We start from the raw sequence: 13,907 nt of genomic DNA, 5'->3' as shown, positions 1-13,907 counted from the left end.
ACCGGAGCAAACCCACGCGGACACAGGGAAAACACACCAACTCCTCACAGACAGTCACCCGGAGCGGCAGTCGAACCCACAACCTCCAGGTTCCTGGAGCTGTGTGACTGCGACACTACCTGCTGCACCGCCCTATTTAAATATTATCTCTGGATATTTTTAGAGAGTCGAATCAGACTGACGCCAATGTTTCGGTTCATTCCATAGTGAATGAATAAAGAATAAGCGGTTAAGTTCACTGAAGGAATCGGTTTTAAAATATGAATCAAAAGTTCAGTCACAGCCGTCTTCTCACCTGTACCAGATTTTTAAAAGCCGATTTTCACTTTTTCATTTTATGAGGCTATAAAGTCTCTGAGAAAAATGCAATCGGATTCTTGCAGCGATGTTTCAACAACTATCCTCCTCAGAAAAGTAGAGGCTGTGGAAGGGGTGGGGCACAGGTGAAGGTGCACCTGATTCCTGCTTTGAAAGGGAATTGTTCTTCCTGTAATTTAGAAACGAAAGTGCAGGAAAAGAACGAAGACGCGGTCACCTTCCTCTCATTCCTTGTTTTGAATCTAAATCTGCTTCTGATCATCGTCTGACCAGTATATGTTCGGAAGTCTGGGGTTTGGCTGAGAGGACCAGAAATATCACATAAAATGGGTAAGATTTCAGTGGAAGGATCTTCACATCGTCGTTAGTTTTCACATGACGCACTCGGGCCTTAGGTTTCGTTTCGTGTTCACGAGCAGTTCTGTTTTATAAATCCTACTTTTGTACAAATTAGAGAACATAGTCTAGTTTGAAAATATAAACTTTGTTTCGAGCACCAACAACTCGTGAACAAAATTCATAAAGATAATTCAAATTTAAATTCTAAACTTGTATTAGCATTTCTCTGTACAGTCTTCAGTACCTAAACAAATGACACATTTTTAATTTAACATTCTCGTTGTATTAACTCTACAACTCTGACATTGATAATAATTCAACATCAATCTCACATTTGCAATTGCATTTGGGTATCCAAATTCAGCAAGTTGTATTTGACTGTTTGAGTATTTTTAAATGTGTAAGTTTTCTGAACCTAACTCCCCCCAATGCCCCATGAACATTACTGACAACACACCAGAATAACAATTTTATTTTTACAGTCTGAAATATTTTATATAAATACATTTATAAAATCATTGATTCCGGTAAAACAGATTACAAAAGAGGACATGGTATATATTTAATAAATATGAAGTAAAGCTGTCTAATTTCATATCATAGTTGTTGTAAATTAAAGTAGCAGTGTTGCAATTTATGGAATGTTTTCAAATAAATCACTTAGAAAATATCAATGATTTACTATTCAGTAGTTCTTTATTGAAAGGAAAATCTATTCCTAACTTTCATTCATTCATTCATTCATTTTTGGTAACCACTTATCCGGTTCAGGGTCGGGGTGGGTCAGGAGCCTACCCAGAATGGGCGCAAGGCAGGTGTACACCATGGAGGGGGCACCAGTCCTTCACAGGGCAGCACACACACTCACACATTCACTCACACCTACTGACACTTTTTGAGTCGCCAATACACCTACCAACGTTTGTTTTTAGACCATGGGAGGAAACCCACACAGACACAAGGAGAACACACCAAACTCCTCACATACAGTCACCCAGAGTGGCACTTGAACCAACAACCTCCAGGTCCCTGGAGCTGTGTGACTGCGACACAACCTGCTGCACCACCGTGCCACCCTGTTCCTAACTTAAAAAAAAATCTGTACACAGTATACTGTACAGGTTTTTGACTGGACAGGTTTTTATTATTTTTTTGTTTGCTGTTTCGGATCACTTAAGGTCAAAATATCTCCAAATTTGGCAGATGCCTAACTGCATTACTGAAAATGCAACAAAACTAAACAACTGAGTTTCAATGGAAAATTCAAAGAGTAAATCAAATATAATTAAGGACAAGTTCATGTACAAACAGTAATATTTCTACTCAAACACACCATTCCAAATTTGGACCATAAAAAAAACAGAGAACTGTGTTTAGCCACAGTCATATACAATTAAATACCCCTACTTTAAATGATAATGAGCTGCTTTTCACCTTGATCTGAGGACCGAGGAGCAGAGGCTCAGGTTTTTAGAAGTTACACCCCATTCTTGTTTTCTCAGTTTTTACTCTGTGTTCTTTTTTCTCCATACTCATTGTGTCTGTTTTGCTCTGTTTTTTTGGACCCCACATAAAAATGGGTCCCAGGGCGGGGCCGTTCTAAAATCTCTGCAGTTGACGGCAGTAGTGGAGCAATCTCAGAACGGCTTGTTTTATCCCATGTTTTAGGCAGCATACAGAAAACTGACTGGGTGGCCTATTTTTACAGTGTGAATTAGTAGACTACAGATCACCAAATTAATGTGCACATACATTGAACAAGTAATATTTTCATATGATGTCCATTTTAATAAACCCAGAAATCTTGTAAATTCTTCAAAAAACTGTATCCATCACTTTTTTGTAGAGCTGAGAGTCATGGTGTTCGGGGGGAAGTTTTCTGGAAAGACTTCGCTGATCAATGCTGTGTTTGGAAAAGAGTTATTTCCAAATAAGAAGAGGACGGCTCAGTGTAAGAAAGTAAGGGATAATGTTTGTGGAAGAGACCTGACGTTGGTTGACACTCCAGGCTGGTGGAAACACTTTCCCGTGAATGACACTCCACACTTTCTGAAACAAGAGCTTGTTCGAGGAGTTTCTTTGTGTGATCCAGGGCCCCACGCTGTCCTAGTGGTCATTGAGATTGATATTCCATTCACAGAGAAACACAGGAAAGCTGTAGAGAATCACCTTGGACTTCTGGGTGATCAGATCTGGACACATGCTCTTGTGGTGTTCACTAGAAGCTATGCTCTGAGGGACAGAACAATAGAAGAGCACATTGAAACAGAGGGTGAATCTCTCCAGTGGGTGATAGAAAGATGTGGGAACAGATATCATGTCTTTGACAGTGCAGTCTTTGATACATCTCAGGTAACAAAGCTGCTGGAAAAGATTGAGGACACTGTACAAAGAAATAATGGGTCTTACTTCAAAATTGAAGCAGAAAAACTGGAGAAGGTTGCTGAGTGGAAGAAGACCGTGAAGGCCAAAGCAGAGTCCAGAGTTTTAAAACTACAACAAAGGAATCTAAAAAAAGAGGGTAAGTTACATACAGCTCAATAAACATTAGCACTTATAGTAAAGATGGGTTAAAAGGATAATAATAATAATAATAATAATAATAATAGGTTAGACTTATATAGTGCATTTCACAAACCCAGTGACATGTGCTTTGTGACCCAAGAGCCATGATTGCGAACCTTTAGTAAGCAGTGATGATCTGTATGCAGCATCATTGGCAGGCAGCTGTGAGACATAGGGCTAGATGCACACAGATCGTTACAATGACTGCCTTTTAAACCAACCAACCAGTAGCCCTACCTTTCCTGAACGCAAAATCCACTGTGCTATTCCAACAGGACAACACTTATCCCTGTCTCTGTCTCAAGATCTTTCCTTGAAGACTGATACTGGCGAGCTGCATCGTCAGACCTATGCCAGATTGAAAATATCAGGGTGCTTTTGGATGTGCTGTCAGTACTACAAAATCTGTTTATTCTGAATATTCAAGCTGCATGGGATTGATTATCACTGGACACCATTAGGAATCTCTACAACTCCCTGCTAAGACATCTGGCTTGTTGCATTAGCAACTATGGTGGCCAAATGCCATACTGAGAGACATTAATTCTGTATATGTAGCTCAATAAATATTGTCCATATCAGTCTAAATGTTTTACCTTTTATTGTTCTCAGTAACCTTTATCTTCCTTCAGAGCTAAAAACATTTTAAAACTTATGCATTTATTAGAGAAATTTTACTTTCAGTTTTTACATAAAACATTTAGAAATATTTGTTTGTTGCCCTGTTGCCACCCCAACATTAAAATTGATTAAACACAAAATAAGATGATGATGATAATGATGATGATGATGATGATAGTTGAATGTAAATAGTGTAGAAGTGTTTTTTTTTTTGTTGTACCCAAAATGTACTTTAGTTAAGTCATAGATTTAAATTTGCAGTGTAAGACTGTGCTTTTCAACCTCAGGGACATTGTTTTAATCAGTCTTGATCAAGGATGCCACTCATCATGATGATGATTTCTAATGCTGTACATGTTTTCCCCTATAGGGCTAAGGATCACATTGCTGGGTTGGGTGATTTCTGGGAAGAGCTCGGCTGGGAATGTCATGCTCAACAGAAATGCATTTGCTCCTGGTCAGTCTACTCTTAAATGTGTAAGAGCACAGGGGGAGGTGGACGGGAGACCAGTTACTGTGCTGGACACACCCAGCTGGTTTAAGTTCTTTCCCTCTCAGTACACTCCAGAATGGATAAAGTCTGAGATACTGAAGAGTGTGGGTGAGGCCGTAACCTGCTTACTCCTAGTGATTCCTGCAGACACCTCATTTAAAGAGGAGCAGAGAAAGGTCATTCAAGAGAATATGAGACTTCTTGGAGAACAAGTGTGGAGACACACCATTGTACTTTTCACCTTAGGTGACATGCTCGGAGACACGACCATAGAGGAGCACATTGAGAGTGAAGGAGAAGCTCTCCAGTGGGTGATTGAGAAATGTGGGAACAGATATCATGTCTTCAACAACCAAGACAGAGAGAACCGTGTTCAGGTTACAGAGCTGCTCCAGAAGATTGATGAGATGATGGCTAGCATATGTTCATTTCAACTGAATACGGAGACAGTCGGTGAAGTTCAGGCAGGGCAAAAAGTGGACACACAGGCCGACACCAGCGAGGCTGAGAGTGATTTACAGGACATTGTTAGATTAGTGGATACTGAATGGCGAAGAAGAGACAAAGAGTTTCATAACAGAATTTTAAAATTGATTGCTAAATTCCCCAGAAAGACAGATGTGGATTTACCCCCTGACGGTAAGTATTTTATAACACCCACGTCATCTATTAGTCATTTTTATTATGTTGAATTCTGTAGTGTTATAATAGAATTATCACGACATGTTTTTGCAGTAAGTGAGACGAGTTCAAAGACTCCGACACAGAGTCACTGTGGTGAAGTGTTCCAAAGAGAGTTACAGTTCTGCAGTGAGTTTGTCTGAATATTGTAATTGTCATTTAATCTGGACAATTAACATAGCACAAAAACTAAGGAAATTTGTGTTTGGTAAATTATTTCTTTGTTGTAAAAATACTCCTTGGCTATAAATATACCATTGGAAATCCTGTTAATTTCCCTTTGCCACACTTGTAAGGAACATGAAAAATTTGCCAAAGCCTTTCTGCCAATGCCAAACAGCTCATTTTGTGTGATGGTGTGGGGCAGCATTTCCATCTCCCTCACTGGAAAAAGGAATGTCATCATTGGAGGCAATCTCAGTGCAGAGAGATATCAAATTGGAATTCTGCAGCCAGTGGCAACCCCATATTTTCACAGTGTAGGACCCTACTCTATCCTCCAAGATGACAACCCTCCCTCCCTCCCCACAGAGCAGGGTCTGTCAGAGATTACCTCCAGAATTTGGGAGTGGAGAGGATGGAATGGCCTGCACACAGTCCTTACCTAAACCCTACTGAACACTTGTGGGATCAGCTTGGACGTGCTTTTCATGCCAGAGTGACCAACATAACCATGTTGGCTGACTTGTGACAAATGCTGATTGAAGAATGGGATACCATCTTACCATTGTTTTTATTGCTAGTATGTCTTGTTTCTTCAAACTTCAATCATCCAATCCACCAAACACCAAACGAGTCAATAGCAAATTTTGGCATTGCGCAATTAACAGGCTTTCCAACCGTGTAAAATTTATTACCAAGAAGCATTGTTACAACAAAGGAATAATGTACCAAACACAATTTCCTTACTTTTTGTGCTATGTTTAAGATTGTTAATAACATTTCCAAAAATTCCAAAATTTTGTTGTATCAATGGGGTGAAGTCACATGATTTTTTTTCCGTTAGCGGTATGTTGGATACCAATTTTCTGGTTTCAGAACACACCAATGACATAAAAAACCCCAATATAACTATTTATACATCATTTTATTTCAACTGTGTTTACGTGTAGTGAGTACGTCCTAAACATGGCTGCTACAATACACAGTGATGTCACTTGCAACTCATGGATTCTTCTTGTGTGGCAAGTATATGTCATATGTGTTTCATCACCAGGTCAGGAAAAACGGCAGAGTACAATGCAAATGAAAGGTCCAGTTACAGAGATGCTTAATCATGAGTGGAGCAGGCGAGAAGGGGTAGTAATGAGAAGCTTCCAGGAAATGTTTAATGAGCTCAGATGTGGTGAGCAGCTGTTTTCCTACAGATAGCATTTTGTTGGTTCTATACACTTAACAAGATCCTTGCAATAAAATCCCTTGCAAAACCCGTAGCATCATCAGCTTTTATATTCATGGATAATATACAGGATTATCAATAGTATACAAATGCAATAGGCAGCCAGTGGTTTTCTATTTAATTTTTTTCTGTTTCACAGAGGCCCAGGTATTTGATGAAGTATTTAAAAAAAGGGAAAATGAGCTTCTAAAAAGAGTTTCAGAGGCAATAGTTGAATTCCCCAGAAGGACAGATGATAGTATGGAACACTATATTAACTGTGAGTTTCTTTACAATACCAACATAATTAGCTGTTTGTAACTTGTTAAATTTACAACAATATTGTCATGACATGTTCTTTGCAGTAAGTGAGACAAGTTCAAAGGCTCAGACAGAGGATCAGTGCTATGAGAAAGTGTCACAAATAGAGTCACAGTCCCACGGTGAGTAAATCAGTTTAGTTCTACAAACCAGATTCCAAAAAATTTGGGACACTAAACAAATTGTGAATAAAAACTGAATGCAATGATGTGGAGATGGCAAATGTCAATATTTTATTCGTAATATAACATAGATGACAGATCAAAAGTTTAATCTGAGTAAATGTAACATTTTAAAGAAAAATATGTTGATTCAAAATTTCACAGTGTCAATAAAAACCCAAAAAATTTGGGACAAGCAGCAATAAGTGGCTGGAAAAAGGAAATTGAGCATATAACGAACAGCTGGAAGACCAATTAAGACTAATTAGGTCAATTGACAACATGATTGGGTATAAAAAGAGCTTCTCAGAGTGTCAGTGTCTCTCTGAAGCCCAGATGGTAAGAGGATCACCAATTCCACCATTGTTGCACAGAAAGATCCCAGCAATCTGAGTGGGATCAAAGTGCAGCAATACCAGAATGGTGTTACCCAGCATAAAATAGCAAAGACTTTTAAGTTATCATCATCAACCATGCATAACATCATCAAAAGATTCAGAGAATCTGGAACAATTGCTGAACAATTCTTTATGGAACACTGGGACGCCGTGTCATCCGGACCAGAGAGGACAAGGATAACCCAAGTTATTATCAACGCTCCGTTCAGAAGCCTGCATCACTGATGGTATGGGGTTGCATGAGTGCTTGTGGCATGGGCAGCTTGCATGTCTGGAAAGGCACCATTAATGCAGAGAACTATGTTCAGGTTCTAGAACAACATATGTTCCAATCTAGACATCATCTCTTTCAGGGAAGACCCTGCATTTTTCAACAAGATAATGCCAGACCACATTCTGCAGCAATCACAACATCATGGCTACGTAGGAGGAGGATCCGGGTACTGAAATGGCCAGCCTGCAGTCCATATCTTTCACCTATAGAGAACATTTGGCGCATCATAAAGAACATAATTGAACAGTTAGAGGCCTGTATTAGACATGAATGGGAGAGCATTCCTATTTCTAAACTTGAGAACCTGGTGTCCTCTGTCCCTAGACGTCTGTTGAGTGTTGTAAGAAGAAGGGGGGGATGCCACACAGTGGTAAAAAATGGCCTTGGGATTTGTTGATACCATGAAATTTTGAAACAACATATTTTTCCCTTATAATGATACATTCTCTCAGTTTAAACTTTTGATCTGTGATTTGTGTTCTATTCTGAATAAAATATTAGATGTTGGCACCCCCACATCATTGCATTCAGTTTTTATTCACAATTTTTTTTAGTGTCCCAACTTTTTGGAATCCGGTTTGTATATTGTACAAACACGGTTTCACCAGGAAGTTTGGAGACTTTGTAAAATGTAATAAAACAGGAATCTGTGATGTTCATTCTCTTCAAGATTAGTTGCAGGTTTCTAGTGTTATCATTGAGCAACCTGATTGTATTTTGGAAATATAAACACATTTAAACAAATTTTGATGCCTGACACATGCTCTAAACACTGGGACAGAAATACATTTCAAGCTGTGCTACATCTCTATTCTTCTTATTCATTCATTATCTGTAAGCGCTTATCCAGTTCAGGGTCGCAGTTGATCCAGAGCCTACCTGGAATCATTGGGCACAAGGTGGGAATACACCCTGGAGGAGGCGTCAGTCCTTCACAGGGCAACACACACACGCCAATCCACCAACCAACGTGTGTTTTTGGACTGTGGGAGGAAATCGGAGCACCCGGAGGAAACCCACGCGGACACGGGGAGAACACACCAACTCCTCACAGACAGTCACCTGGAGTGGGAATCGAACCCACAACCTCCAGGCCCCTGGAGCTGTGTGACTGCGACACTACCTGATGCGCCACTGTGCTGCCCTTCTATTCTTTTTAGTGACACTGATTAAGTATTTGGGAACTGAAGATATTAATTTTGTTTCGGAAGTGGAAGATTTGCCTGTGCTTAGTTTAAGATAATATAAAATTTTATTGATCCCAAAGGAAACTGTAGTGTCACAATACTTTACATAGTGCACAAGAGAAGACATACAGAAAAACCTTATATATATATAAGACTTCTGGTCAACAGTCTGTGGAGGACTGCATTCTGTGACAGCAGGTTTTTGGGCTACTCTCAAGCCCTTAATAATAATAATAAAAAATAATCTTTATTTATATAGCAGTTGTGGCCTTAAAGTTAGAAAAGCAAACTTGAGACTGGAAGATCAAAGTTCAATTCCCAGAACTGGATGATGCTGTTCTTCTGGCTTCTTTGTATGGAGGCCTCCAATGTTCACTTGAACAAATGCAGCTGAGTGCGATGCGGTCAGTATGCTGATCAGCACCTTTAAGTCTGAGGCCATGGTTATCTCCCGGAAACAGATGGCATGCTCCCTTCAGGTAGGGGGTGAGAACCTACCCCAATCTCGGGTTCTTGTTCACAAATGATGGGAAGTTTGAGGGATTGTGAGGTAGATTAGGTGCAGCGGCTGCAATGATGCCGTCACTGTAGTGTACCATCGTGGTGAAGAGCTGAGCCATAAAGCACAGCTCTCAATTTACCAGTCAGTCTACATAACCACTCTCACCTATGGTCATGAGCTCTGGGTAATGACCAAAAGAAGAGGAAATTGTGGGCAACAGAGATGCCTGGGCTTCTTTCAGCGACCACCGTGACCCTGAGTTTGATTAAGTGGCAAAGAAGATGATGATGATGATCATTAATAAACATGATTCTGATTCTTCTTTGAGCTTTTGACAATGTCCAATTATTCTGGAAATGGGTTTTTATCAATTTGTCATCTAATTTGATTTGTTAAATCATGCAAAGATTTTTAGGATTTTGCTGTATTCTAAACTGTGTTTTATAATTTAGATAAAAGTACCCTGCAACTGAAAGACCATATTAAAGAGCTGCTTGATCGAGAATGGATCAGACGAGAAGAGGCATTAATGGGAAGATTCCTGAAAATGTTGAGTGAGCCCCGATGTGGTGAGCAGCAGATCATTAACTGTTCTTTTCTTCTTCAATGTTTTTATTGATTTTTACTTTTAATGACATCAAAATGAAATAACAATTACAACATGAACAAAGACACCCTCATAAATAAACACACATGCATAAACATGCACCAATTACACAGTTTAGAAATGGTGTACATCACTTTGTGTGTGTGTGCATATTCTAGTTAACAGTTTCCGTAATATTCATATAGGGGTAACTGATTATTATTATTATATCATACTGGACTTGTTGATTGAATGTCCTGTAAATAGAAATATGTTCAACATTATACACATGAGCAATGTTGTAAATGACAGATTATAGAAATTGATTAATGGTCAGTGGTTCTGTTTGTAACTGTGTGAATAAAACTGTTTTATTTGTTCTGTTATTTGTTTCCCCAGAGGCTCAGTCAGAACCATCTGAACATGAGAAAGAGAGGTCCAGACAGAAAGTGTCCCAATGGTTTGACAGGTGCTCTGAAGGATATGCTTCAATATCAGGCGGCAGTGTATCAGACACATGACATACTCTTTGGTGGTTTGTGATGTGAAATTTTATGTGATCATTTAGCCACTACTGCAGTAATCAAACATGATCAGAACTGTAGAACTTTAGCTTTTTATCATTTATCCCTTTTTCTCAACCACCAGTATAGTTTTCTATACTGAAAGTTGGGGAAATTTATATGTATATGTTTTACAAAACCAGAAGCAAATTGTTATCTTTAAAAGCTGTTTTTTTTTTTCAATTATAAGGATTGTATATTTTTTATACTAACAAAGTTGAGGTTGTTGCTGTCTGTTTTATGCTGTGGAGGTAAATGGCAACAGATATTTTTATGTTCTTCTGATTGATTAATGGAAATGTATTAAGCAACGTGTTTTTTAGTAAGTGTGTGAATGAATGTGTGAGTGTGTGTCTCCTTTCGAAGGACTGGCACCCCCTGCAGGGTGTGTTCCTGCCTTGCGCCCAGTGATTCCGGGTAGGTTACGGACCCATGCGCCCCTGAACTAGATAAGCGGTTTCAGACAATGAATGAATGAATTAATTAATTAACTAATTAATGTTTTTAAATAGATCTGCAAATTAATTGCATGACCATAAAGCACTCACAGAAAGTGTGCTGTTCTTCATTAGCTAGTGATACAGTACACAAACAAACAAAGCATATAACGCCATGAAGCTTCAAAAATAAAGTCGCCTCTTGTGAAAAACCCTAGATTGTCACAGGGTCCTCCTGCTGCCTTTACAAAATAAAGTAAACTGAATATTCAATTTATTAAGTAAACATAAAGTACATTTCTCACATAAGTAATACGTATACTAACATCAATGTACTATAGTATACTATTTTGCGATTTTTTTTAAAGAATTAGTTTATAAAATTACACTTTAAATATATTTTAGGTGTAAGAGAGGTTTATTGTATTGTACTGCAAAAACACTAAAGGTAAACTAGAATACATTAGTTATATATTTCTGTCCCACTTATTATTGTAATGGATTATAATGGTTAGAAAGCATCCTTAAAAATTTGCCTGAACATAACCGTAAACCCTAACTTAACCAGAAGATTTAACTACAGTGTACAGAAAGTTAGAAAAGCCGTGTTTTGTTTTGTGTAACACTGTCTGTATTTGGAATGGCATTCTATATACTGCTCACATACAGAATTTGGCTAAAAGTAGTATGTAGTATGCAGTACATACTAGTGCAGTATGCAGTGCGTAGTATAGTAGTATGCCAATCTGAAAGCCGCAGTCTTTAACAGGGAAAACTACAGGGAAGTGGATCAGGGACACCTGCAGGTGGGGGCTCACTTTGTGAACATACATTAACTACAGATTATGATGAAGGAAAGTGTCTTTAGCATACAAATTACATTTGTATTAGTACATAATCACCTTTTGGTAGATCATTTTTTATTTTAGATATGAGATCATATTGCTCAAAACTTGGAAGTATATTTTAATAAAATATTCCAAATATTTATCAGAACTACAAGACAAATATATTTGAAACTGCTATCTACATAAGTATATGTCTGGTGGGATCTGCTGGATTTCTGGTCTCTGAAATGATACAAGGTCATACAAGTTTTTTATCCATCTGTAATTGTCTGTTATCTGTGTGTCACTGATTTCTCTGTTGTGAATGTGAAATTTCATTAATATTTAGTCTGAGTGTTCCTTCTTTGGGTTTTCTTTTTCTGCTAATGCTTGCCATGTCTATGATGGTGAAATTGTGCATTACCATGTACATGCCAGTGACCAAACCCGTGCCTCTGCCCATAACCAAGAGGATGCTGAAGGCCATAGTAGTGCCCATGACCATTATAATGGATATTTTAAAAGCTGCATTTCATTTATTTGCATGAACTTTAACTGTAATAATTAAAAATTACTTTGTAATTTTTGTAATATCCATGTGTGTTACATATGCAGACATATAAGAAAATTGGAAGGGGGAAAACGTTCAAAGCAGAACAAAATATTTTAATTGTTTTGCAGTTACTTTCTGATTGAAATCCACTGTAAAATATTTTTAAATAAATACCTACTTATAAACAAAAATTTTACGTAGCTGATGGTATAAATAGTTTTGGTACTAATGTATGATAAAATAAGTAATAACCTACATGTAATACATTTTGTATGATGACTTCTGCCTCATACCCACTTTTGGACTTTTCACACACATGTGCCATTTTCAGTCTGCCCATGTACTCTTTAGCTCTTAGATTTTTTTCTCTCTTTCTGGGACTCCTCCAGCTGTAGTCTGGCAGTCTGAGGTCATGTGTTGGGGGAATGTCTTTTGGAAGTAAAGCTAAAGAGAGGCAGCAGATATTTTTATGTTGGATATTTTAAAATGTAGTTTCCACTCACTGCTTTCAACAGAATTATTAACTCTAGCTTTAAATAATGTTGGCTGCTGTAACGAAACCGGAACATTGCAGACGCTTGCAGATGAAAACAGGATTTTATTGACAAGGGGAAGAAAATTGACTAGGCAGAACACAATACACAGGTGAACTGAGGACAAGAACAAACAGTCTCAATTACATAGCCCAGAAGACAACAGAGAACACGGTAAGTACAAACACAATAGAAACACGGTGATAGGAGCTCAGTATTCCCTAATGCATCCGAAGACAGCACATCGCAAAGAGCCAATAACACTCTGTCCTACATATACATTGTAACTGAGTTAAACAGGTGAAATGGATGAGAACTCAGGGGATGATGAACGGGGAAGCCACTCCTGACTGGCTGACCGCGGGCATGTGACAGGAACTTGGGACAAAGTGGAATCATGGGAAGTAAAGTCCACTCTGTCTTAAGGGTTCATAGAGAGGTGAGGAGACTCGATAGGTGTGACAGTACACCCCCCAAGGAGTCTGAGGATACCGAAAGACGAGGACGCAGACGACAAGCGTACCTCCCCCCTCCTGCAGCCTCCGGTTGGGCCCCCGTGGATCTCCCACAGTGTGGATCAGAAGAATCCCTAGGATTGCACCCTCTGGGAAAAATGTTGGAGGAACCCGCGGAGGGACTCCTCACAAGCCCCCAAGGCTGACCTCTCGGTCTGGGGCCAGGTTTCTCTGGATGCCGTTCGTGGAAGTCCTCCATCAGGCCAGGATCCAGCACATCTCCAGCCAGTACCCAACTACTCTCCTCCGGCTCATAACCCTCCCAATATACTAGATGGATATACTAGATTGGAGTGTACCTCTCCTCCACCTGGAATCCAGCAACGGTCGGACCGCATACACAGGAGCCCCCTCAATACTAGCTGCAGGTGGAGGCACGCTGTCAGGCATAGACTCGTCTAACGGACCGGAGTTCACAGGCTTTAAAAGGGAGACATGAAATGTATTAGATACTTGGTACTGAACTGGTAAGTGAAGTTTATAGGTTACCTCATTGACTCTCCAAATTACTTTAAATGGACCAATAAACTTGGGCAACAACTTTTTACTCCCCTCTGAAAATCTGAAATCCCTGGGAGAGAGCCAGACTCAGTCCCCTATGAGATACACAGGTGTCTCACCATGACAGTGGTCTGCCTGTCTCTTATGACGGCGA

General features: G+C 39.2%; 1 protein-coding gene across 1 annotated transcript; it reads left to right on the top strand.

The window, feature by feature from the left end:
- Window positions 1-513: 513 nt before the first annotated feature.
- Window positions 514-12,348, top strand: LOC136687378 (GTPase IMAP family member 8-like). Its single transcript, XM_066661770.1, has 9 exons — window positions 514-648; window positions 2,504-3,178; window positions 4,214-4,975; window positions 5,072-5,146; window positions 6,234-6,362; window positions 6,556-6,675; window positions 6,761-6,838; window positions 9,691-9,807; window positions 10,224-12,348. The coding sequence occupies exons 1-9, from the start codon at window positions 645-647 to the stop codon at window positions 10,343-10,345; spliced, it is 2,082 nt and encodes a 693-aa protein (XP_066517867.1). The 5' UTR covers window positions 514-644; the 3' UTR covers window positions 10,346-12,348.
- The last annotated feature ends 1,559 nt before the right edge of the window (window positions 12,349-13,907 follow it).

This window comes from Hoplias malabaricus, chromosome 1 (genome assembly GCF_029633855.1).
Source record: "Hoplias malabaricus isolate fHopMal1 chromosome 1, fHopMal1.hap1, whole genome shotgun sequence".
Classification (NCBI taxonomy): Eukaryota; Metazoa; Chordata; class Actinopteri; order Characiformes; family Erythrinidae; genus Hoplias; species Hoplias malabaricus.
This window is presented reverse-complemented; position numbering and strand designations above follow the sequence as displayed.

Excerpts from the sequence above, each read along its gene's own strand:
- LOC136687378 (XM_066661770.1), top strand. Across the intron at positions 4,976-5,071 it reads TGTGGATTTACCCCCTGACG|TAAGTGAGACGAGTTCAAAG; the intron begins GTAAGTATTTTA and ends ATGTTTTTGCAG. Across the intron at positions 6,363-6,555 it reads GTTTAATGAGCTCAGATGTG|AGGCCCAGGTATTTGATGAA; the intron begins GTGAGCAGCTGT and ends TCTGTTTCACAG.